This window comes from Falco punctatus (genome assembly GCF_963210335.1).
Source record: "Falco punctatus genome assembly, chromosome: 5".
Taxonomy (NCBI): domain Eukaryota; kingdom Metazoa; phylum Chordata; class Aves; order Falconiformes; family Falconidae; genus Falco; species Falco punctatus.
In genome coordinates, this window is record NC_137584.1 from 80,395,351 (window position 1) to 80,417,589 (window position 22,239).

A 22,239-nucleotide genomic window follows, 5' to 3' on the forward strand; every position below is an offset into this window, starting at 1 on the left:
CCCGTTACCCCTCGTCTTTTCCATGGGACTCCTTGTGAAAAGGGGGTCTCCATCTTCTTTGTAGCCACCCTTTAAACACTGGAACACGGGGATAAGGGCTCCCCTGAGCCGCCTTTTCTCAAGGCTGAACGAACCCCGTTCTCTCAGCCTTTCCTCTCACGGCAGGCTTCCCAGGCCTTTGGCCATCTTTGTGGCTCTTCTCTGGACTCGGTGCAGCCTGTCCCCGTCTGTTTTGTATAGCGGGGACCAAAACTGAACACAGTATTCCAGGTGTGGCTGACGAGTGCCGAGTAGAGCGGGATAATGGCTTCTTTCTCTCTGCTGGTGATGCCCTTGGTGCTGCAGCCCAGCGTCCTGACGGCTTGCTTTGCCGCAGCAGCGCACTGTTTGCTCACATTGAGCTTGCTGTCCACCAGGACCCCCAGGTCCCTGCCCACAGAGCTGCTCCCCAGACAGGTGGATCCCAGGCTGTGCTGCGCTCCTGGATTATGTTTTCCCAGGTGCGAGACCTTACCCTTGTCCTTGTTGAACTTCATGAGGTTCTTGTTAGCCTGTTCTTCCAGGCCATCCAGGTCTTCCTGCAGGGTAGCTCTCCCTTCCGAAGCATCCACTTCCCCACTCATTTTGGCATCATTGGCAAACTATTATCACTGTAGGCGTTTAATGGTTCAGTAATTAGGAGTCTCTCAAAGTAATCCTTTATTCATGCTATTATATTTTAACCCATAAAGGAAGCTTTGAAAGGCGCCTTCTGTTATCTAGCAGCCCCGGACCCACATCAAGAAGTAAACAAATAGAAAGTTACTGATCCATTTTACACTCCAAGGAAATTACTCAGTATGTTGTCCCTTCCCAGCAGGTAAGAACAGAAAAAATAATTTATTTCTAAACTAACAAAGTAATTTCTACCATCTTACACCACCATCTTTTTTGGCATTTATATCCACAATAGCAAGATAAATCAAGGCTCAAGCCCCACCTCCAGATAAATAGAAAAATCATCTGATTTTCACAGCAACTACACAAAACCAAAAGCTAAATAAAACTCAACATGGTCTTTGTCGGTCATGACTGTTCTTCTTGCTCATCCTGTCTCTTTATGTGTGAGCTAGTTTTGGCACTGCCCGGGCACACAGCACCCCAGGGGCACAGCCAGCAGCACCGCAGTACCCCAGCCCGAGAGCTCTGCCAGGGGCGGGGGTGGGGGGGCATCTCTGCCAGTGCAGCAGCAGCGAGAAGCGCTTGGAAGAGATGCACTGCATCAACAGTTGGAAATCTAGCTGAGATTAACCCTTGCAAAAGCCTGCAATGGCTCTGCCTTTACAAGTTACAATTACTTACAATGCAAGTTCCCTTGCATGAAGCTAAGGCTCAAGTGAGAGGAAGGCTGCAAGCCTGTCGTTTAGCCCTGAGGTAGTGCTTCTTCCCACCCCTTCGCCTTCCTGGCGCTCAGAGCATCTCCGCTAAGCCGGGCCAGGAGGAAGGACTGCGAACCTCCGAGCGCAGACGGTGCCTTTGCAGCCTTGCAGGATGGCTCCACCGTGTGGCCAAAGGGGGGCGCTGCAGCCACGTGGGGACGCAATACAACAAAGCCTGCTTTCTCAGCAGGTGGTCCTCTGCCAGTGACTTAATTTATTCTAGCTTAAAAAAACCCAGAGCAGTTCTTGGACAAAGACCTAAGATTAGCAAGTGAAATACAGCCTTCTTTTTAACCCCTTTGTAACTTCCACACAGAAACGCTGCTTTGTGTTTCAGAACTCCACTGCTAAGCCTGGAGAAGGAGGAGGGTTGTGGGGCTGTCACACAGTTTATTTGAAATAAAGGTTTAATTGTGGCAAGGTTTCAAGTTTTCATTCATTCAATCACTGTGTCCCTTTTATAGGAGGAGTTTGTTATTTCCATCGGCCCTCTCCATGTCAGTTATTTACACATTTTCATTTCCAAGCCAAGAAGCTAGAAGTGATAAAATTTTGAGTTAATATTAATGAAATAAAAGTGGTTATCAACTCAAGTAGTTTACCTCCTTTAAAGCTACGGGTGATTTGTTACTTACTCCGTGGTCTATACTCAGAAGCTTTTGAGCTATGTGTGTGGCTTGCAACCATATGGCTACATCGGGGAGCCTTGACACTTACGTGCCAGAAATGCTACCTCACTTCCTTCCTCCGGCGCTCCAAACGTAGCTCTCCTTCTTCTACTGTTCTTTCCAGATGCTCTCCCAGCGCTCATAACCTTCCTTTGTTTTACTAGCACATCAACTGTCTTCACCCTGAAGACCTCTTCCTTTTGGTGCCCATTTGGCTGCGCTGAGCTCATACACGTTTCCCCCCCCGGACCTGCTTCGCTGTCGCACCGCCTGGTGGGGCAGCAGTAATTGCCCTTCCCAAGGGTGGCCCACATCAGAAATAAAATACAGAAATGGCACAGTGGTGTGCAGGGTCCAGCTTGGATGGAGTTAACTTGCCTTGCAGCAGCCCATATGGTGCCGTGCTTTGCATTTGTGGCTGGGACAGCGTTGATTAACATACAAAATACCGCTGCTGGGGCTACTTCTGAAGGCTTGCACAGTATCACAGCTTCCTCTCCAAGCTGCTTCTTCGGGATGTGAGGAGGATCATCTCCAGCCCAAAGGAGGAAGTTTAGCCAGCACAGGAGGCTCCACACGGTGAAGATGGAGGAGGTGAGCAGGCACCGCATGAGTTGCAGAGGTAGTTGCCCCAGAGCCAGGGGCAGGCGCTGCCCAGGAGCCACCCACGGGCACAGGGGCACACCTGCCACGGACCTGCTGCCACAGCCTAGTTAAGGTCCCAGGGAGGTCTGCGATGTGCCAGCAGTGCCCTGCCAGGGCCACAGCCAGTGGGACAGTGCAGGAGGTGCGTGAAGGGCGAAGCATGGCACAGCAACCGCTGTCTTGACATAAAGCCCCTGCCAGCCCCAAGGTCCAGCTCTACCTGCCTCAGCTCCCCCCACAGTCCCGCTCACCTCCCTTGTCTGGGCCACGTGGAGTCTCCTGCCCCAGCAAAACTTCATCCTTTGGACTTTGCTACAAGGCAGTGGACCCAGTAAAAGTGCAAAGTCTTCCCCTACCCACCCCCTACCTTCAGATTAAAGCAGATAATCACATGAGAGAACTGAGTTTTTACTGAGTCCATGTGTGAAGATAGTTTTACCACTTACATAAAAGTTTAGATTTAAAGAAAATAAACTTCTGTAGTTTAGCTAATGAAAGGGAGCTATTTGACAAAGCTTCTTACAGGCTCAAATGTGATTAATTTACTGCAAAGCAACAAGGCTCAGCTTAGACCAAAAAGGTCTCAGATAGGTCTTGCTATGTAACATTTGTAACAAGCTAAAAATGTGCACCGAGAGTGATCACAGCTCAGATGACTAAGTGTTAATTGCTTAATGACAGTAAATCAACCAGAGCAGTAAATAGCCTTTTCGATTATCAGGAGATCACAGGATAATACAGTTGGGCAAGGTAATTCAATAGGTCAGACCAGGTTGCCAAGGGCTGGACTCAAGAACAAAACCAAACAAGCAAAGAGATACAAACCTTCAAATTTTTTACTGTACTTCCACAGTTTTACACAGTAACATACCCTGTGGCTGTGTAACAGTCACATTCTTCAGTGACAAAATATAAAATAACAGCGTACAAAAATAAGCATTTTAACCGCTTTAATTCTGCTTACCACATAAGCGAGAGCAGGCATTATAACCCTCACTGGCTTTTACGCCAGACTGTTGCTTCCACAGATAAGCACTATGATGTGCCAAAGCCTGAAGCCTGACATCTGCTGCCAGACTGCAGCGAGCTCCCCAGGGCTCCCAGTGAGTTCACTGGGGCCAGCACAGGTGCAGCAGTTCTGCCATTTCTGGCACACAGCAGGACCAGACCTAACAGCATATCCTCCCTCCCCATTCCCCTGTTCCCCACTACAAAGGCTGGCTGCATAGACAGATGCAATCCACGTTTAGAGGACCCTCTTCAGATCTGATCTCACTAGTCATCCCAAACCCAACAGCAAGGAAGGATTTTCTGAGCACTGCAAGATCAATTCGTAACTGATTATGCAGCACCAGGCAGGATTCATCATGCAGTATATTTTTCCTCCCCCTGTTTTTTTGCTTTGTGGTAGTGGTTGTAATCATTATACAGATCCTTAAAGACCTCCCTTACACCTGCTGGTAGCGATGCATTTAAGAACTTGACGTCGCGTTCAATGCAGAGGTCAAGGATGTGATATATCCCTTCTGTGAGATGTTTCTTCACAGCCGGGTGCAAAGTCACCTAGGAGAAGAACAAAACCGCATTAAACTTAAAACAAAAAGGCAAGAAAATACCCCTTTAACAGTCAGTATACATTAAATGCTGACAACATGATATCCAGTGCATCAGACCACCTGGAACAGCCCATTAGATAAAATCCAATATTTTGACTCAAGCAGTATTTTCCTGATTTTTGCAAACGTGTTTTGCAGAACAAGCATGCCCCTTGCAATAAAATCCGCAAGAGGGCTGCTATACACATTGCTGTGGAGGCAAAGACACTGATCATCTTGGAATCACAAGAGAACTCCTCAGCAGAAAACTACAATTAAAGAAACCTAAAATACTTGCCCTGGATTACACGTTTCAGTTAATTCTGCATGCCGTATGCTACTGAGTCTCAGTTTCAAATGAGCACTTCCTTTAGGCTATCCTGTAATTTACACTGGGTAGTCAATCAATTTTAACTTATCACTTAACAACTTGATACTTACCTAACAGTTTGTATCCGAAGACTTTATAAGTATAAGCCTTAATAAAAGAAGCTTTCAAAAAGCTCAGGAGATGTGTACTTCCTTGATCTGTTTTAAGACCAAGAATCGGGCACCTTGCCTGAAGTCATGCAGAAAGTTGAAGAAATACCACAAATGACTCGGGACTCAGTGCCCTGCTCCTGCCATTACCCTGCTCAACCCCACAACCAGCAGAACCGCCACTACAGCCAGGAGTATCAGCACTGACTCTGGAGTCCTCAGGTGCTCCAGGCTAACTGAAATTTCTCCTATGCTCACAAATCACTCCCTAAGTACTTCGCTGCCTGAGGCGGTGCAGGCCTCTGGCATAATCACATTATTTTTTGCCACAGAACCATGTCTTGTCTTTGCTGCATCCCCAAATGAGCTTTATGCCTCCAAACCTAAGCTTCTGCACTCCAGGCCTAATGAAAATTACATAAAAAGCTGTCATTAAAATTCAGACTTCTTTCTTCCTGAGGCAACTAATAAACTTTCGGCTAATGAAGTGCACTCCTAATCACTGTGACAGGCTCCTGCTCTTTTTCTGCCCCAAACATAAAACAGCTAATATATTTTATTAGACCTGCTAACATAGCTGGGAAAAACATACAGTGGGTATTAAGGCACATAAGACTTTCTGTGACCCTGAAGAGTTTGCATATCCAAAAGGTGGTCATTTTTTCCCCCTCTATGTCAGTTATCTATTGGCTGATTTACAACAGATGCTATTTCTCCCTGCACCATGCACCAAAGTAACAGACCAGGTTCAGCATCACAACTCCCAGTGAATGCACTGGGCTGGGCTCTCCCTTCCTAGGGCAGAGAAATGACTGCAGAGAACAAGGGTGGGAAAACCCACAGCTATTAACAAGATGGACCAGATGTCCCACTTGGGATAAGCAGATACCTCAGAGCTGCAGTTAATGGAACTGCATCCCTCACATCACAAATTAATCTGGACCCGTGCCTTATTTGGGTCATTCTTGCTTTGCAGTGCAGTTTCCTATAAACAACCTCCAATAACACTATGGGAAGCACAACCAAAGATTTAAACAGCTGCCACTACTGGCTGGCAGTTAATTATGCTTGTAAGTGTTTTATGGTCTATATAGTTAGCACAACCAATTTGTCAAGCATTACAGAGCTCTTGATGTGAGACATTAAATGTGTGAAGAGGTATTTCACTATGCTGAATTAAGCAATAGCTCATAGACAACAGGGGAAAAGCACTGTCAACAGCATGAAAGAGGCTATAGATGCCACCCACTCCAACAAGGAATCTTTCTAGATTAACACAAAATAATTCACAAGGATAATTAATTTCCTGGTATAAAGAGGAAGCACTGAGGGGACTGTTACATAGCTACTTTAGGAGTAAGTGACTGTTTGGGCCAGTAGCTTTCACCAGTTTTGGTCTGCAGACCCTTAAAAGGGTTCCAGGAAGTGTGCAGATGCCCATACACAGACTTAAATCTACCAACATGTTTTTCTGTTACCTTTGATGGACCTCCAGGGTCTTCAGATCACAGGCTGAAAGCCACTGATCTGGAGTCTGAAGTGATGAACGGTTAAAGGAGTTTCTCTCTCCCTCTGCAGAGCAACATGAAAGACGTGTACGTGCCTCTCAAGACAGGCATGATGAGGCCTCCCCTTCCACCGGTATCCATCAATTCCAACCAGCCTAATGAGCAATAAATCATTGCCTACTTGTGAGCTACCTATTCTGTCAGACAGAAAACGCCTTTGTCACAGCATCTGGTGGCTCACTACACCAATTCCCCTTTCCACACCCAAGGGTTCCATACATACATTACTGACCTGTGGTTTCAGCTATCACACTTTGATTTCCCAGTGCAAGTACAGCACAAAACCTTCCTAGAAGTCTCATGAGACTTTGTCTTGAGGTAAGTGTCCTTTCAACTTTAAAAGGTCATTTGACAATTCAAGTCAGGCTTTCTAACTCACATTCAGTGGCGAACAGATTACAGATTTCAGAGACAGAGCAGCAGTCTTAACAGTAATTCAGTTTACTAAATTACTAAATCCCTAGTATTTGCTGAACTACTATGTTTACTACCTAAACAATAACCAATTTACCAGGAACACTAAAAAACATGGCTAAAAACTCACATATCCCGCTGTTTTGCTCACAAACCTCGGAAAAAAGCCAGGTAATAGAAAAGACAGACGAGTTTAAGATCCATAACAACCTTCGTGGTTACTTACATTGGTTACATCATAATCCTTCAGAAACATAGCACCAGTTAGGATATTTTTATAGTAAGAGAGCCTAAAAACAAAGACTAAAATTCCTTTCTGTATTTCAGCCCATGCCCAGACCAGAGTCACAAATAAACCATTTACAGGTAATTGCAACACACGCAGCATTCAAACCCTGGTGAAATCTAAATCCATCAGGCTGAACAGAATGACAATTTGAACTTAGGTCTGGATGTCAGAAGCTACTGACCTGGCTCTGGCATCCCTAATAGCATGAGCAGTTGTTTCAGTAAGGATCAGAGTATCTTTGGTAAAGGAGAGTTACTGAAAAGCTAATAATTCTCCAGCTTGGTAACATTTTTCCCATTCATTTACTCATTTCGACCAGATTAAAAGATATTTTCCAGGAGAATTTTTCTCCATTGTTTAGCCAGATGGGGCCCTATCTGCTCAGTTCTGGACAACTGAGACTAGCTGGGAGAACCACCTAACACAACAGGAAGGAAAAGCAACACCCGACATGACAGAAAAGCAAAGCAGTTCTGTAAATAGGCATTGCACTGTTTTGCCTTAAAAAACCCCCACAGCTCACACCTTTAGAAAGTTTTCAGAAGCTGAAGCTGGGTAAGAAAGATTCTCAGGAACTCTTGCTCAAAGTAACAGTGTCTAGATCAAACCTGTATCCCCACGAGGCACAGCAACTTTCATAACTTCACAGATCTTACACAACTTAACACTTTGGAACAGGAATTCCAAAGCCAGCACAATACCATGGCACTTTCAAGATGGGTAAGAACATGTTACCTTCTGCAATTCAGTCACATACTGAGCCACAATGAAAGCAGAAAACACAGTGAAGTCCTCCATTTCTGCAGCAATATGAGTATACATCCGTTCCACCAAGTGTGCACACTTCAGTATAACTTCAAACTCATCGGTGTTGCCTAAAACAGAAAAAGATGTGCAGCCTGGCATTTGAGGCTTAAAAACACTAGGAAAAAAACACCAAAGAATCATCACCCAATCTTCCATGATTCTTGAACTACATGAAGCCAATGCCAGCTTGCCCAATTTATCTTTTCTTACGAAGCCCCAGCTGAGAGGCCCCCAACAACACACCATACGCATCTCTTACAGCGGTTATCTTGTAAGAGCACGCTGATTCCGACTCCATGTGCACTGCAAGGCAAAAAGTATTTGTTACAGATGTTGAAGTGCTAAAAGCAGCCACTACTGCTACAGTCCCTTCCATGATTCAGTCCCAGCTAGCACCGTGGAGGAGAGAACAAGGAGACAGGAAAATTATATTCTCTACCTACAGAAAATCAGAAGACATCTCTTAGAAACAGCATAGTAAGAAAGCTTCCTGATGAGATCTATTATGTGGAATATAGCAGCAGAAGCCACATCGCTGGAGATATTTAAAGTGAGGCTGGAGAGATCACCTGAGAATTTACTCAGTAGGCAACAAATGAAGGTAACACAAACAAGGGAGAAGGAAATTCCAGAAATTCTTTTCTTGTAAACTGTTACAAAAATAGAATAATCCTGCATCAACTTGAGGGTGCCACATACCTGTATATTTCCTGTTACCCCTGCCTTATGTAAACATATTGCAGAAGCAAGCAATAATTCTCAAAATCTCAAAGTTTGGCACCAGTTCAACATACCTTTTTGTCTATCACTGAGCCTTTCTTAGTATATTCCTCCATGACACACACATACACTTACACTTGCCCGCAGCTGTGGGCAACATATCAACCGAGATAAATCTGAACATGGCATAATCTGTAGGATGTCAGTGGAAAGCCGGGATACCAGTTGACTTCATGGCCTGCAACTGATTGTCTCAATAAGTCACTGCTATTAATGACAGGATATTTGTGTCCTGACCAGCATAAAGCACAGGATGATTACCTTCATCACTGTGAACATCTTTGACTTGGCTACTTCAACAATGCAAATTCTTTAATAACTTCCAGTAAAGTCTTATTTTTTTTTCTACCTGTTGAGATATTTAACTACCCTAATTCCAAATACTTGACTATACAGATATATCAGCTAATCCCAATTGGTACTTCAGATATGTGTAATGTTCTGGCTTTAAGCCCAATATAGAATGGTGACAATTCAGGTCTGTAGTAAACTTAGTTCCAGCCTCGAGAAGCTCGATTTAGTACAATCAGTTTGGGGCTAGAACTCTGGCATATTAGCATGGACCACCAGACTTCACAGCCACCGTGCTTTCAGGCACCGGGGGTTGATAGGAAGAGCAGAACCTGGGCACAGCAAGCCTTACTGACTCCTGTAAGTTCTCCTGTGGCGAACACCTTACTCACCTAAAGCAGTGCTGTCTGCATGCAGCTCCACAGGTGCCCCAGTTATCTTCGTAAGCCCACGGACACTAAAAAGCTTATCCTCAGTTTTACACAAAGGACAGACAGGGCTACAGGACTGACTGTTTTAATGCCACAGCTAGCATTTGAGGACTTTGCTTCTGGTGTCAGACCGCCCATTTCTGCACCTCCTCTTGCAAAGCATACAAAATTCCAGTGTGTGTGTATATATAATGCAAAAGTGGAAAAGATCCGGTACCTCTGTCTCCTTTCTGACGTCCTTCATGCATGACAGAAACAACCAGACGATGGAAACTGTTCAGAAAAGACGGTGCTGCTTTCAACAGCACCTGCAAAGACATGAAATAAAAACATCTGAGATGATATAGTAAAGGGAGTAGAGAGGGCAGAGGTACAGCACCCCACAGGCTGAGGGAGATCAATTCCTGTGAAGGGAACTGTATGGTCTATAGAGCTGTCAGGAGCAGAGACTCTCTTCATTGTGCTCCCATACAGTATCTAGAACATGAAAATCCTGAGGCAGGGCTGCAGTCCTGGTCATATTCAAATACAAATAACAAATAAACATATTAAAGTTACTTCATCTCTCCGAAGGAGCATTTGATTTAGTACCCGAACGTCTAGGAAATTTGTTCTTGCTGGTAGAGAACCTGTGTAGCCAGAATGATTCACAGAACAGAGGGTCCAATAACACCACAGATCACTGTGTGAAAACAGCCTGGATAGGCAGCTTTCTACCACCAGGGTTTTCGTAAGGGCATTTTAGCAATGTGTACTGCCTTGCTTTTAGAATTTGCCATTTCCCCATCTTTAGCTTCACCCTCAGTTCTAATACAAATGCATGAGGCCCCTTTCCTTTTTTTCTTCCACCTCTGCCTACATATTCCATGTAGGAGTATCACCAGCCCCCTGCAAGTGCTGGCACATCTTCACTTTCCCACGCCAGGAGGCTGACAAGAACACCAGGATGGTACGACGTTTGAAGGTCACCAACTTCTAACACATCTAAGGCCTGCTTTCTAAGGATTGCAGAATCTTGATCTCCAGTGACAATGAGCTCCTAGAGCCTGCGACATTTGTGCTTCTAGAAATCAATCATAAAAATAGGGAAAGTTTTATTCTAATCTGGCATCAGATGTTGATAAGCAATCTGCTGCCAAAGAACAATGCAGGCAATAAAACAAAGCAGAAAAGCAACTGAAATTATGTGATTTTCAGAATCCCAACCTTCTAAATGACAAACAGTACAAAGCATTTTCATACTATCAGGACAAATCCTTTCAAAGCCACTATTCAAAGAAAAATAAAAATCTCATCACAGCCTCTATGTTGGTTCTTTCTACCTTTTTCCCCTCCTCCCACTCCCTCACAGATGTACCTTTGGATGGCACTGCACAATAGAGAAGAGCACTTCATGGACTCCCAGGAAGACACCACGATAGTCTTCTGTCTTCAGATGATCCAAAGGGACTGTCAGGAGAATGCTGAATGACAGTGCCACATGGTGTGGATTTAAGAGAATCCCTTCTCCTTGCCTTAGCAGTGCTGCTGCAGTCTCTAGAATAGGTATAACTATGGTGGAAACCAGTGACTGGTCCTGACAGGCCTCTTTGGTTTGCATCTACAAGGATACAGGAAACAAGATAATGAGGAGTGCATTAGCCACCTATCACTACCATTTGCACACCAGAGAACCATAATGCTCTGACTTGAGTCAGTGGAACTAGACTGCTGCAAGCTGGACTGACAGGGAGACTCCTGCATTTTTGCCATTTTTGTGAAACGGCATCCTGGGCAAGGATGCACATGATGCCCTTCAAGAAAGCATTGCTGTGAGTGTGGAATTGTAATACTTTCCAGTCCCCTGACAACCACCAGCTCTTTGCACCCTCTCACATGGATGCACGGATGCAGTTCTCTTCTTTACAAGCATGCAAACCAAACAAAAAAAGGCATAAATTGCATGCTCATGGTTCCCAGGCACTGCAGAGCCAACCTCTGACAAACGCGGGTCTACAGACACCATCGCTATCAGAGAAGAAAAAACTGCATCACTAGGTTTGTATGCTGTACAAATGAGGGACAGGAAACATGGGTTTCATAACTTTAAGTTAAGCTTCCCATTCATAATTCAGTGAATCTATATTATTATTTCCTTAATACAAGCACTTGTTTTGTTTTGTTTTGCAGCTGTTGGCTTCTGCTATGACACGTGGCTGACAGTTATCTTCTCCTTTGGACAGGAGGAAGGACAAGAGATTTAGGCTCTCTTCACTGCAGCCCAACCAGTTTCTCACAAGCTCCAGATTACAAGGTGCAGTCCCAGAAAATTACTGATAATAAGAAATGGACGACCTACGCACTGCACTCACAGATTTACTTGAGGAAGGAGGGGAGAGAGGGTCTAGACAAAAAAGCACAGGTGGATGTGGTATGGCTTTGTCTAATATCCACCCCTTTTTTGTTTCTGTGTGCCTCTGTGCATGTTAGATGTAAACACTGCAGACTCCAACAAATAAAATGGATAGGTAATGAAGTTACAATAAAGAGATACTTACAGCTAAAGCTGTGATTATCTGTGGGCTGGCAAACCAGAAAGCTTTTTCTTTGTCTCCGCTTAATGGGCAGCTAAGCAACAATTTGGTTAGCGTAACAGCTGACAATACTTCCTGCAGAAAGCAAATTGATGATCAGTCGTGGGTACAAGATGCACTGGCTGCTTTCAAGTACAGAAGAGCTCTTTCAAGGGCAGTGGCAGTTTTGAGCATTACCAGAGCCTTGACACATAAAAGTCCTCCCACCAACGCATCTCTTTGGAAGCTGTGAAGTAAGCAGCAGCTCAGCAAAACTCAATATGCTGAGCAGCACTGGCCCAAATGTACTGCATGCTATATTTATTTCACAAGCAACTTACTGTACAGAAAGGCTTACGTGATTTTTAAGAAAGGAAAGCCTTTTCCTTCAACTGCCACTAGATAACAGAGGGAAGCAATGAGAATACAAGGACAGCAGTATACTATATGCTAAGAATGCTGCATTTGGCAGCAGTTTTTTTCTTACTTGCTTGCTGTTATGAGAGGTTGATAAAAAAAATACATTACAAGCTATTCTAGCTATTCTTAGGTGGCAGGAATTATATGCACAGTACAAGAACTCCAGACACACTTTCAAAAAGATCTATCTAGAATTCATGCAGTACATTCTTGTCTATTTCTGACAAATAAGACAGAGCCAGATAAACCCCCAAGTTCAATCCAAGTTCCATTCTCATGTCACTGAGCTTTTTACGGAGGTACAGCTGGCTTTTTTGCCAGAAGTGTTCCATATGTCACCGCTGCTGCTTAAGATGCTCAGGAGAAAGGCTCAGTATTTAAAAGGCTACTGAATGGTACCTGGTTATTACAGAGTATATCTTTATAGAGACAAATATCAAAAGCACAGGTGCAGTTTTGATTTTATGTAAAAATGCCAGCATTTCTAGAAGTGCCTTCAACACTTTAAGAGCAGCCACAGACAAACAGTGGTTAAACTCACTGACTGCTAGTATCTGTCATGCAAGAGCTCTGATAAGCAAGTAGAAAAATAATTGTAGCATGGCCTGTAACATCACAGCTGTGTGATTTCTGTTAATAATACATGGAATTAAGACTGCTGAGTCCTTAAACGGGACAGAAAGTTTTTCCAGTAGGTTTCCATGATCTTTCCACCTCTCTTAATTTATATCCAGAACATATATACCTCAGCGTGGTTACCAAGCCCTTAAACACGTAAATTTGACTTGACCACTGAACATAAAGCAGGAAGAGGAAAAAAATATTTATCAGATGTTATTCAGACAACAAAATTTTATCAAGATCCAGGAAACTGAAGAAGGAAGTTGACTAAACTAAGCTCATGCCTTACTTTAGCTTTCTGTTGCCAAACATTCCTCATTTCAAGTCCCTGTAGCACCAGCCTCATTATGGTATAAAACTCCTCAGCCGAGCAGTTTCCCAGCAGCTGGACAAGCACCTCTGTCAGCTCTATCTCCATACTTTGGATCATCTGGGTTGTGATTGCAGGACCTACGTAGTCAAGAGACAGCAGCATGTATTAATCAATTCCCAACACAAGGACTTCAACAGGTAAGAACAGGGTGAACTGAACCTTAAAACAGCTCTGCAGGTACCTTTTTAACACACAAATGCATAGAGGGCCCCATGATTTCCCTTTACCTCCCTCCCTACTAGTGCAATGGATTGCTGTTCTCAAGTATTTCCTACCCTAGGGTTCACAGAGCAGTCATCATACCAATAAAAAGCCTTTACCAGCACAGAAACACTACAATAAAACGCGTGCCCAAGCCAAGGGAGGAGGCTAAACAGCCCACAAGGCTTTACGACAAATGCTGGCCACAGAGCCATCACAAGTCACAAAAGCATTAGGCTGAGAAAGTTTAGGTCTCTACTGATCATAATTCACACTCCCCACTTACTCCATTATTACTACGTAGGGAGTCCTAGACTAACTTGTACCTTAATTGATTCCGATGGCTTATTTCTTAGTTCCACAAGTATCCACAGGATCTGTGGCAATGCCAAAAGTCTTCTTCAACAGGAATTCATATTTCACCTCATTGAATACTTTACTTATTCATCAGAAATTCTTACAGCATTTTACAGTGATTAATTATGTCTCCAGGCAAAAGCACTTTACCAATCTTACAACACTAAAGTGAGGCACAGGATGAGGGAGAGAAAACTCAGGAGAAAAATCACAGCAATTGACACATCCTTATGGTCCCTAGTTCTAATGCGAAATCCCTGCTCTCAGTGCCCTTACTGAACCCCTAGATCAAACTCAACTTTGCAAATTCAAGATCAGATTTTCCATGGAGAGCTGTGCTCTGTTCTCAGCTACCTAATGCCAGTAAAAACATCTGAGATCATGATTGTGGTTCATTTGAGCAATAGCCTCTGAAGCGGAGAGCGCACACCCCAGGGTCTGCACAAGACAAGCCACTGGGGTGTGGGAATTATAAAGAAAATATCTTTAATAAATAAAATAAAATGTAAAAATAATGTTTATTTCATCTTCATCTCATGCTTGTTAAACTTTTGTGTATGCTTTGTAAAGTACATAGCATACCAGTAGAGTAGCACATGCATATAAATAAACATATATTGAGGCTGCATGCTCAATTTATTTATTTTTTTACTGATATGTGTGCACAATCAAAAATGTTTGGAGACTACTGCAGTGGAGCATGTTAGCAGTAAGTTCAATTAATTTCAACTCTTTGAAGAAGTCAAAGAGAACCATTACATCTGTGCTGTGTTTAGTTCCTCTCTCTGAACAAGACAATAAAAAGAAGCCATTAGGTCACACAGCTGGCAAGAGACGTCTTTCCTAGCCCTGGCTCTTTATTTGATGGGGATAATGGGACTGATCTGGGTTTTTCTTCAGAATTTTTTTTAATCAGAATTACAGGTGTTCGGCACGCTTAAGTTAGGTGATTGTCATCATTCTAAAACCTCACCTATCAGATACAAAAACAGATGAGTATTTTACTGTAAGGTCCTCTGCGATCGTCAGATAAGACACATCCGATCTGACCTGGCACACATCAGCTGCTTCAGCGGTGCCTACTACACCGCCTATATGAGTAGAACATGGCACCTTCAGCCCTACATCCAGAGGAATTACCATGTTCTAGTTACTGTCAAAATGATCTACAGGGACAAGTAACTCGGGACCTCAACTTTGTTAAGATGTTTGCATCTTCCAGGAGAGGATCGTTACCAAATTAGATGGTGGCTGTGATCCAGGTACCACAACATTGCCTCCTAGAAAAATTTCCTGTTATGCATTTATAAAAGGACAGGCTACTTCTTTAACACAAGTAAACACATAGAGGCTTTTCAAAAAGCTATGTGCCTTTTAACTCGCCTCTGCACTGCAAAATTAGCAAAGGAAGTGGAGAAAGGGAGTTTTCATACCAGAAAGCAGTTTTTTTATAGCAAAAACAACCATGACCGCTGTTTCTTTTCCAGGATACAGCTCTGGCACTGAGCAGAAGATCGTTAGGAACTGCAACGCAGACTGAAGGAACTGTAGATTACTTCCAGCACAGGGCAGCTCTCTCAGTATCTGAGAGTAAAACTTTTGGTACAGTTTAATACGGGGTTGCTCCAAAAACCCACTGGGCTCCTTCTGCCAGCCCTTTTTGACAGCAGGGCTCAGATCTGCTTTGAGAAGAGTAGTGACAGATGGTATGAATGCTACAGGCAAAGGCTGGTTTTCAGTGTTACTCTGAAGACCATCTTCAACAGTTCTGACCATTTGCACAACTACTGGCTCCAACAGAGCAGACAGTACATTCGCAGACTGCAGCTTCTTTTCTGGCAGCTGCTGAAGGTGGAGTGTGACTACGTGACAGAGTGTGGTGAATGCCATGAGCAGTAACTGCCCAGCTGCAGGATTCCAGTTTTTCCAGCCTTTGCTTTTGGCTGCACCACCATCTGACTTGCAGCTTACCAGGAAAGACATGAACTTTTCCAAGTTGAGCCTCACACTTTGCCTTCTTTCAATAATCATCTGAAGAAAGTTTTCCAAAAAGGCTTGGGCTTCCTGGAGATACTGTCCCCAAACAGGAACAGTCAAGACATCAGTGAAGAATTTGCTAGCTGTAAGCTGGGAGGTCATAACAGCCTCAAGAACATCACTGGCGTGAAACACCTTAAAAATACAGCTGGCATTCCTGCCAGCTTGCAAGCACCTCAGGAGGCGGAAGCAGGTACTTAAAAACTTCAGCAGTAACAGCTTGCTGCAAGAGACTCTAGCCCTGGTATTGGCTAGCAGGGACAGGAGCACCAGAAAACACCGGGTACAGTCAGAGGGAAGAAGACTGTCTAGTTTCAGAAGAGAAGCAATTTCTAGCAAACCCAAGCAGCTTTCTAGCTGACTTTCTTTCAGGATGACAGGGCAGCAGTTTTTTGCTAACAGTACTATACACTGGGCAACCTTCTCCAGTGTTTTCCAAGACAAGCTGAACTCATTCTTCTGCAGTTTGTTTTCTGATGGTGCTTCCAACAGATCAACAGATCTGCAGTGAGCCAGGATTTCTTCATGCCAAGGGATATTACCTGCAGACAGCTGTTGAACTGGCAGATCTACTGAATCCTTGGCAGCAGTGGGCAGCACCCTAGCAAACCGACAAATAAGACTGGTCAGAAAAGCACAATGCAGGACCTTCATTTCTGGAAGAAAGGAGCTATGCATCAAACCAAGAGATATCTTCCCAATGCTTATGAAAGACTCCTGGTCTGCGGCAGCTTCCTGACCTTTGGCCAATACTAAGGTCTCTAGAAGCACATTTGCAAGGTACTCTACATCCTTCAGGGACATAAATGGCAACAGGATAGTCAGGTTGGAGATGATGAGGTGCCAGTGTGCTGTGGGGTAAGTAAGATCACTTATTGCGCCGATATCTCCATCCCACGGTTCAGATTCTCCCCTGTTCATGCTGGATCTCCCGGACTCCAGAATGAAAGCTGTAGCATGCTGCAAGGTCTGTAGGTCAGCTTTTGTCTGCATTAAAATCATCTTTATTTTCTGAAGCGTGAGCAGTTCTAAGCAATATTTACTAGTGGAGGCAAAACTATTTGCAAGTTCCATGACTCTCTCCCAGCACTGCTCCTCCACACCAGGGAGTAAAGCTGAAATGCCCCAGTGCCTTGCAGCAGGTTCAGTAACAGCAGCAGCAATTTCAGCTTTTGGAGACACATACTTACTGCAGCTAACACAAAACAAAGTGTCTACCTCAACCCAAGTGTAAACAAGGAGGAGAGCAGAGTCACTGGCCTTTCTTAGCCAAAAGTCTGACTTCTCTTCCTCTCTTCTAGGAGCCTGCAGCAGCTCCATCAGTGGCTGAATTATTCCCTTCTGCATCTTTGCCAGCAGACTCTGAGTGCGAAGGACCACAGGGGAAGGGGTGACATCATCTAGGCTCCTCATGTTGAACAGAAAAGCGTGCAGCACCAAGCTCACCGACAGCAGCTTCAAGGCCATGTCAACTGACCCTTCAACATCAGGAATGATAAAGGTCTGGCATTTCTCCACAAAGAGACACAAAATGTCCAGAATCTGGTTGGGTGGCAGTTCAAGGAGGCACTCATGAAGCTTTACTGTCAGGCCAGCAGAGAAGACAGGCAGTCTCAGCTGATCAGCAGCTGGCTGGCAAATGACTGTCAATACCTCCTCAAAGAGCCGTGGGAATTGTCGCAGCTTGGAGTAAGTCTGAAACATGGTGTTGATGAGAGCCTCCTGGGGTTTCTTCGTGCGCGGCTCAGAGACCTCGGCATCAATCCATGCTGAGGCCACTAAGTCATCCAGGTCTGGCTCTACTATAAGGTGGTTTAATGACATCAAGAGTTTGAGACACCTGAACCAAGCAGGGATGGAAGCTTGGGAGTGCCTCAACAACACCTGTGCTAGCTTGCGGTAAAACCCAAACTGTACCTCCTTGTGCCGGATACGGTCACGGGCAACATTATAGATATCACTGCTAAGCACCAAGTTCAGAAGCTGTTCTAAAGCAAGCAGCTCCGTGCTCCAGTCCGCAGGGGAGAGCATATCCTCCCACACACCCTGCTGTAGGCCAGAGAGCCTGAGACAGCCAAAAAGGCTGCTCAGCATGTGGAAACACACAAGGTGGTTTTCCGCCTTACAGTACGAGTCCAGAAAGAGCTTATATAGCAGGGACACTGAACCAGCCACAGCAGCTCCATGAAGGGCAGGTTCACAAAAGCCACTGCCCAGCTTGGTCTGCACTGTGCTGACTGGTAGCAAAACACTTTTCAAAGCTCCTTTCTTCTTCTCTTGGAGGTTCTGTTCTGGCAGCAGCTCCTCTTTGTAGGATAAGAAAAGCTCAGGCTGGAATAACCCAGCCTGCAGCAAAGTTTCTACTTGGTTTCGGATTTCCCTGCTCAGGTGCTGACGCACATGGTTGTCATCTGCTTGTGTCCAGCTCCTCACAGTTAGCCAGTGTCTCAGGAGCAGACACGGCTGGAGCAAGTGACTTGTCACTTGCCCAAACACACGATTTGGGTTGGTTTGCTGCCTCTGGATCAGGAGGTACTGAGTAAAGGTAAGCTGGAGGACTCTGAACAACTGGGAACCCACAGCATCATCAGACGCCAGCTGCTGACATGCCAGCTTGGCCAGCTTGCTGAGGAGATCAACCAAGAGCTCACACTTTGCTGTGTAAATGATGGAGAGCGAAGGAGTAGAAAGGATGCCACTGGAGCAACTCAGCACTGTGCCAATGTTTTGCTGTGTTTTTTGAGAACAGGCCTCTGATAACCTTTCGTTTATGACCTGAAGATTGGGGGGGGGGGGGGGGGGAGAAAAAAAAAAAAGAAAGAAAAAAAACCAGTCAATTTTACATACAAAGCTCATCATCATGAACCAACATCACCTTCTGTGAACTTTGGCTGCAAGAAGGAAGCAACAGGGACCTGCCAACAGCTGCTGCCAGGCCTATCACACTGTTGGTCTCAAACTAGAAGCTCCTTTGGCCAGAACTGCGTCCCTGCATTTGAGGAAGCCCTCATTCAGTACATGTGCTACTGGCAACAGCATAAGACTATCCACACTTGATCCTAATAGTTGATCCTGCAGAAAGGGAATAGGGCTAGATTTCCTCCCTTCTTGAACGATCCCCAAAATTATGCTCCAAACATACATGAACAAACCCCCACACAACACACATCCAACCTTTGATCCAGGAAGTTTATGTCCCTGACCAAGTATCATCTTTATATTTTAAAAAGAGCCAGTTTCCTTGCTGATATCCGGAACATGAAGAACTGTTCTCCCTCTTCTCTGAGGGATACACAACACTACAGAATAAACGTTTATTTGAACTTGCATTTCCCTTCCTTTTCTCAAACTTGATTTCCCCACCATCTTTTTGTCCCTATTTCCCTATCCCCCTCAAAGGGGTCCTTTGATCCCCTTTTCATTTGCTCCCTTTTCTCATCTCCAGATAATCTTGTCAGCAAACAAATTCAGTAACAATTTACAAATCTGTCTCTACTCCAGGGTTAAAAACCTCATCTGCCTCTTTACACTTTGTAGTGGATGATTCACCTCCTTAGCTCAAACCCCACTGGACTAAAACAGATCCTTAAATTCTGTCCACTGGACCCCTTGCCACCTCTACCCTCAGTCGTCAGGGTACCCTGGCCTGTACCTCTCACCGAATCTTCAGCCAGACAGGCTTTCACACCCAGATCACATTTATATTTGGCACACTTTCTGCGTAGCACAAATTCAACCCAACTAAATCTCTGTACTTCACAAGTCAATTTCTGCCGGTAAAGACAGTCCCCTCATGCTTCCTTCTAACAGATCACAACTAAAAGGGTCTTTTTTCCAGTTATTTTGAACGCGTTTGCAGCCATCCACCAATGCTGCTATTTCTGTAACGAGGAAGCTGAATAAGAAATTACACTTTCTGGTTCAATTCTAAACTGTAGTTGAAGTCTCCCCCATTCACTTTCAGCTGAGGCTAAAATAACAGTATGATTAAGGTCAATAGTAATTCAGTGCCACGACTGTTTAGAGCCATCATAAGAAGCCACAGGATCTGCTGAATGCCACGTCACAGTGCACAAGTACTCAAGCCAAAGACAGCAATGAGCCCCACAGTGAGGGAAAACCTCTCTCTCCCCAAGACTCCCAGGCAAACTGGCAATACAAAGCAGTAAATAATATAGAAAAGCAACATACAGAACTGAGCTTTTACTTACCCATTGAAATACTTAAACCAGTTCACTCTCTGATACTTCAAAGAAGTTAAAGACAGAGAGGAAGATAACTATTAGAATACTCTGCCATTTTCAGCCTTAATACTGTACAAATACAAACCGTATTGCAGAACAGAAACAGAGAAGTTTTTAGTAAAGGTCCTAAAAGCCATCTGATAGAATATTACATATCTCATGTAACACTGACACCGTGAGGAAGAGTCGCATACTGTAGAAGATATGCACTATTATCCAGCATATTACAAAGTATCCCCAGTTTTAGTTACCTGTGCAATTGAAAAACTGAGACCAATTGTCTTCCCACTCTTTAAGAGATCCTGCAGTCTTCTACTATGGATAATGTTGTCTAAATACACCCAGAGTTTCTCAACAACTTCATCCTCCAGTTCATACTTCTTACTGTAGTACGAAACCAACACATGGCTTACCCAATCAAGTAATACCTGTTAACAAAAGGGAAAAGAAGTAATCTTTAATAACCCCATATAACAACAAGACAAAAGTAGTACTTCTTCACAATTACGGCACTCATGATTTGACAGCCGCTCTACATCCAAGCAGAACAAGCTCTGAATAAGCAAAAAATTCCACCCTTGTAGATTTCAATTCCTAAGAGCTTTCATCCTAAATCCAGTATTGGCCCTGTGCTCCTCCGTACCATCCCAAAACAGCTTTCAGGAGTGAACATCCTAAGGCCCTTTCATCAGGGCATAATTCTGACAGTCAATACTGATTAGAAAATGTAGTCTTTTAAAACAAACAATCAGATGGGTTTCACCTTCAGGCAACTGGTATTTCTTTCATATCCTTCTCTTTGTATGTTTAAATTCATTACCTAGAAAGTCAGGCTTAGGAATTTAGAAGTGTGCAAACCAGAAAAGGTTGAAACCTACTAATTTAAATCAGTGATTTAAAAGTACAATGATCGTGTATGGCTAAGTTTAATATTCTGATTTACTGGAATAACCATAACTCAAAACACAAATCTCAGATGGCACAAACCCTAGACTCCATAAAACTACTAGCTAGGAGGAGCAGCACAAGACACCCCTCACTTGGGAAAACATGGAGCAGACCTTCAGGAAAAAAAAAAGACTTGAGGGGAGAGGGTGGGTTCCAAGAAGCGAACACCAAACCACCTTCCAAGGAGAAGCCTGTGAATCCACAGTGAGTGCACAACAAGTTTAGAACATCAGAAAACACAAACCTAGCTACAGTCAGCTCTCCCACCCTGAAGTTCTTGCTCTTAACTGTGACCAGAAGCACCAAACTTCACAGCGTCCAGTATAAAATATAATAACCAACGCTAACAACAGCTCTGAAGGGAATGGTTCCTCATCTATTTGGGAGACAGAATGCACACACAACCCTCTCCATAAAAAATTACTCTTCCTGCCCCAATACAGATCTTTGTGCTGAAGCTACTTGAAATATGTTACAAAAAAATTTCAAATAACCACACAGAAATCAAGAGCCGCCCACAGTTCCACACCAGAGCTGTATCTGCACTGCTACCCAGGGCCAAAAGCTTAAGCAACTAGATCTGGATTTTGTAAATCAATTCATTCCTCAGCAGCAATTAACTACCGCGACTGTTTTCTTTCGCTATTTACCATTAGAAAGTACTTACTTGCTCCTTATTAGGCAGAACGCACTGGTGCGAAACCCACGCAAAGCGGGCGAGTTTGAGTTTGTCCTCCCAAGGAGTCTTGGCGCTTTTCAGCTTCAGGTAAATCCCCGAGTAGATGGCGGCCATGGGGGCCGCGCGTGGGGAAGGCGACCAGGCCCGACTGAAAGAAACGCAGTAGGTCGGACAGGCGGCCCCCGCGGCCCCCGCTCGCGGCCCCCGCAGCCAGGCCCCGCAGCCACCTCTCCGCCACCAGCGCCACCAGCCCCCCTCACCGTGCCCGCAGGCCCCGCCGCCCCTCACCGTCCCGCCGGGCCCGCGCCGCCCGCTGACCTCCGTCCCCGCCAGGCAGCGCCAGCCGATCGCCGATCGCGGGAGGCGGGCTGAGAGGTGCTTCGCGCCCATTGGCGGCCGCAGGGCGCCTGCGCGCGGGGCG

General features: G+C 44.7%; 1 protein-coding gene across 5 annotated transcripts; it reads right to left on the reverse strand.

The window, feature by feature from the left end:
• Positions 1-3,549: 3,549 nt before the first annotated feature.
• On the reverse strand, positions 3,550-22,198 carry URB2 (URB2 ribosome biogenesis homolog). 5 transcript variants are annotated; one of them, XM_080388861.1, is made up of 10 exons: positions 22,107-22,198; positions 21,807-21,966; positions 20,443-20,619; positions 15,344-18,722; positions 13,269-13,429; positions 11,924-12,034; positions 10,744-10,986; positions 9,604-9,694; positions 7,813-7,952; positions 3,550-4,294 (listed from the first exon to the last, which is right to left on the reverse strand). In XM_080388861.1, exons 2-10 carry the CDS (start codon positions 21,930-21,932, stop codon positions 4,097-4,099), a joined length of 4,626 nt encoding a protein of 1,541 aa, XP_080244987.1. In that variant the 5' UTR covers positions 21,933-21,966; positions 22,107-22,198; the 3' UTR covers positions 3,550-4,096. The 5 variants fall into 5 exon arrangements, with proteins under 5 accessions (XP_080244987.1, XP_080244983.1, XP_080244984.1 ...); XM_080388857.1 differs by having other exon boundaries at positions 22,079-22,168; XM_080388858.1 differs by lacking the exon at positions 22,107-22,198 and adding an exon at positions 22,046-22,069.
• Between the last annotated feature and the right edge of the window lie 41 nt (positions 22,199-22,239).

Excerpts from the sequence above, each read along its gene's own strand:
- URB2 (XM_080388861.1), bottom strand. The coding sequence starts at position 21,932 with ATGGCCGCCATCTACTCGGGGATTTACCTGAAGCTGAAAAGCGCCAAG. Across the intron at positions 13,430-15,343 it reads TATAAAAAAACTGCTTTCTG|GTCCTGCAATCACAACCCAG; the intron begins GTATGAAAACTC and ends TTGACTACGTAG. Across the intron at positions 7,953-9,603 it reads ACGTCAGAAAGGAGACAGAG|GCAACACCGATGAGTTTGAA; the intron begins GTACCGGATCTT and ends TTTCTGTTTTAG.